The 2,725-nt window shown below is 44.1% G+C and overlaps 1 protein-coding gene across 1 annotated transcript; it reads left to right on the top strand.

Moving 5' to 3' along the window:
* The first annotated feature begins 273 nt into the window (after positions 1 to 273).
* On the top strand, positions 274 to 2,692 carry LOC106879311 (GATA zinc finger domain-containing protein 10). Its single transcript, XM_014928818.2, has one exon. The coding sequence runs from the start codon at positions 826 to 828 to the stop codon at positions 2,323 to 2,325; it is 1,500 nt and encodes a 499-aa protein (XP_014784304.1). The 5' UTR covers positions 274 to 825; the 3' UTR covers positions 2,326 to 2,692.
* Positions 2,693 to 2,725: the final 33 nt, after the last annotated feature.

Raw genomic sequence — 2,725 nt, 5'->3', positions numbered from 1 at the left:
CCAGCCACCCAGCTACAGAGCCGTTTTCTCTGCGGACCAACCAGTGAGTCAATTGTTGTGTATGTGTGTGTGTGTGTACGCGTGTATGTGTAAGTGCGTGTATGTGAGTGCGTGCGTGTGAGTGTGTGCGTGATTTTAGGCGAAAGAGAGAGAGAGAGAGGGAGGGAGGGACCTTAGTGTGCGCGTATGTGTGTGTGTGGATGTCTATGTAAAGAGAACGTTCGAGTGAAGAGAGGGAGGTAGAGACGGTGCGCGCGCGAGAGCATGCGTGCGTGTACGCGCACCCGAGAGAATGTGTGTGTGTGTGTGTGTGTGTGTGTTTGTGAGTGCGTGCGTGCGTGCGCTTGTGTGTTCTGGCCCAGAGGGTGACATTTGTGCGTTTGTGCGTACGCGTATATGTGTGATCAGGGAGATAGAGAGAGACAGAGACAGACAGACAGACAGATAGACAGTGGTCAACGGACGGTTGAAGAACACACCACCACCACCACTACCACTACAACCACAACGACAACAACAGCTACTACTACTACTACTACTACTACTAGTAGTAGTAGTAGTAGTAGTGGTAGTAGTATTATTGCTTCTGCTGATTATATCTTCGATTAGTGTTAGAACGACAGCAGCATCCACACACAACAAAAGCAACAGTAATTATAACGGCAACATTTACTACTACTACTACTACTACTACTACTACTACTACTACTACTACTACTACTACTATTACTACTACTACTACTACTACTACTACTACTACTACTACTACTACTACTACTACTACTACTACTACTACTACTACTACTACTGCTGCCATTTCCAGATATGTCGTCCACGGCTCTCGGTCTTGTTTCCATTCCGGTCAGCTTCGATGCAGCTGGATGCGGTTTCACAACGCCGACCTGCATTCTACTAAACACGTCTGCTGCAGCTGCCGCTGCGGTGACCGTTGCACAAATACAGCAACAACAGCAGCAGCAGCAGCAACAACAACAACAACAACAGCAACAGCAACAACAACAGCAGCAGCAACAGCATGATCAACAGCAGCAGTTGTTGTTAATAAGCGGCAGCAACAGCTATCCTCTGCACACGAATCCACCGTCCTATCAGCAGCACCAAGGACAAGACCAACAGCAACAACAGCAGCAGCTGCAGCAGCAACAGCAGGACCAACAGTTGCAACTTCATGAATATCCAAGCCAGCATCACCATCAGCATCAATCACAACAACAGCAAGAACAACAACGACAATCACAGGAGGATTACCAAATCAAGAAAATACCTTCACTTAATAGATTAACTTCGACCGTGACATTGGCGCCAGTTACAATTGTCAAAAACGCTCAAATGCTTTCTGTCTTCCCTGTGCTCAACAACAACAATAGTAACAACAACAACAACAACAACAACAACAATAATAATAATAATAATAATAATACCGCCAACACCCTCCAAAACAACAGCGATACCACCAATAATAGCACCACTGTGACTACTCTCACGAACAAAAACAACAGCATCATCACCACCACCACCGCCACCAACATCAAAAACAGTAGCAACAACAGTTATTTTACTCTTAACCCCGACCCGGTAGCTATTTCTACACATACCGTCTTAAATGGAAATGATAGGGTTCGATCTCGTGTTGTTTCCTCGAACAACAGCGGTACAAAATGCAGCGAACATCACCAACGGCAAAACCATCATCAGCATCATCAGTTGCATCTACAACAGCAGCAACAACAACAACAACAACAACAACAACAGCCACATATATATCAGCAGCAACAGATTCCTCGCTTTCACCAACAGCAACAACACAAACAACACCAGCCTGAACTTTTACGCTGCAAAAGACGAATTGATTTTTCGGATCTTGGGTTTACAATGCCGCGTGCACAACCAGCTGCAGTGGCCCGGCGCAACGAGCGTGAGAGGAACCGTGTCAAACTGGTGAATCTGGGGTTCGAAACCCTCCGGGAGCATGTGCCAAGCGGCCGCAAGAACAAGAAGATGAGTAAAGTGGAAACGTTACGTGCAGCTGTGCAGTATATCAAACGACTGCAGGAACTACTGCAGCATGAAAAGGACTTCATGAACATCAAAGAATTGCAAGTATGCGCAGCGGCTGCAGTGGCAGTTACAGCTTCGAACGTGGGCACAACAGCCAAAACAGCTGCACGTTTATCGCCCCGTCCAAACTCAGACCGCAGCGCTTCACCCTCTTCCAGCCTCTATTCGGATTCAAGCAGCTCAACTTGCGACCCATTCCCAGCTGACGAAGATGATTTCATGGACTTTTCAAATTTACTTTCATAAGTTAAGATGTCTGTTAATCATTGAATTAATTTGGCAGCCAGTGGTGGGTCTGTTTTGATATTTTCGTGTTATTATTTAGTTACTTTTTTTTGTGTGTGTTGCAGTTTGATAGAGAGGGATGGCAAACTCTCTCGTATAACAATATATATGTTTACGTATACACAAACATACATACATACAGACAGATAGATAGATAGATAGATAGATAGATAGATAGATAGATAGATAGATAGATAGGTAGATAGATAGATAGATAGATAGGTAGATAGATAGATAGATAGATAGATAGATAGATAGATAGATAGATAGATAGGTAGATACGCAAACTTTTAAAGTTTGGATTAAAGTGTTAGAAAGAAAACATAAATGTGTACTCTGTGTATAAAATGATTTTTTCTTA

The sequence above is a fragment of the Octopus bimaculoides genome, chromosome 4 (assembly GCF_001194135.2).
Source record: "Octopus bimaculoides isolate UCB-OBI-ISO-001 chromosome 4, ASM119413v2, whole genome shotgun sequence".
Classification (NCBI taxonomy): Eukaryota; Metazoa; Mollusca; class Cephalopoda; order Octopoda; family Octopodidae; genus Octopus; species Octopus bimaculoides.
This window is presented reverse-complemented; position numbering and strand designations above follow the sequence as displayed.

Excerpts from the sequence above, each read along its gene's own strand:
- LOC106879311 (XM_014928818.2), top strand. The coding sequence starts at position 826 with ATGTCGTCCACGGCTCTCGGTCTTGTTTCCATTCCGGTCAGCTTCGAT.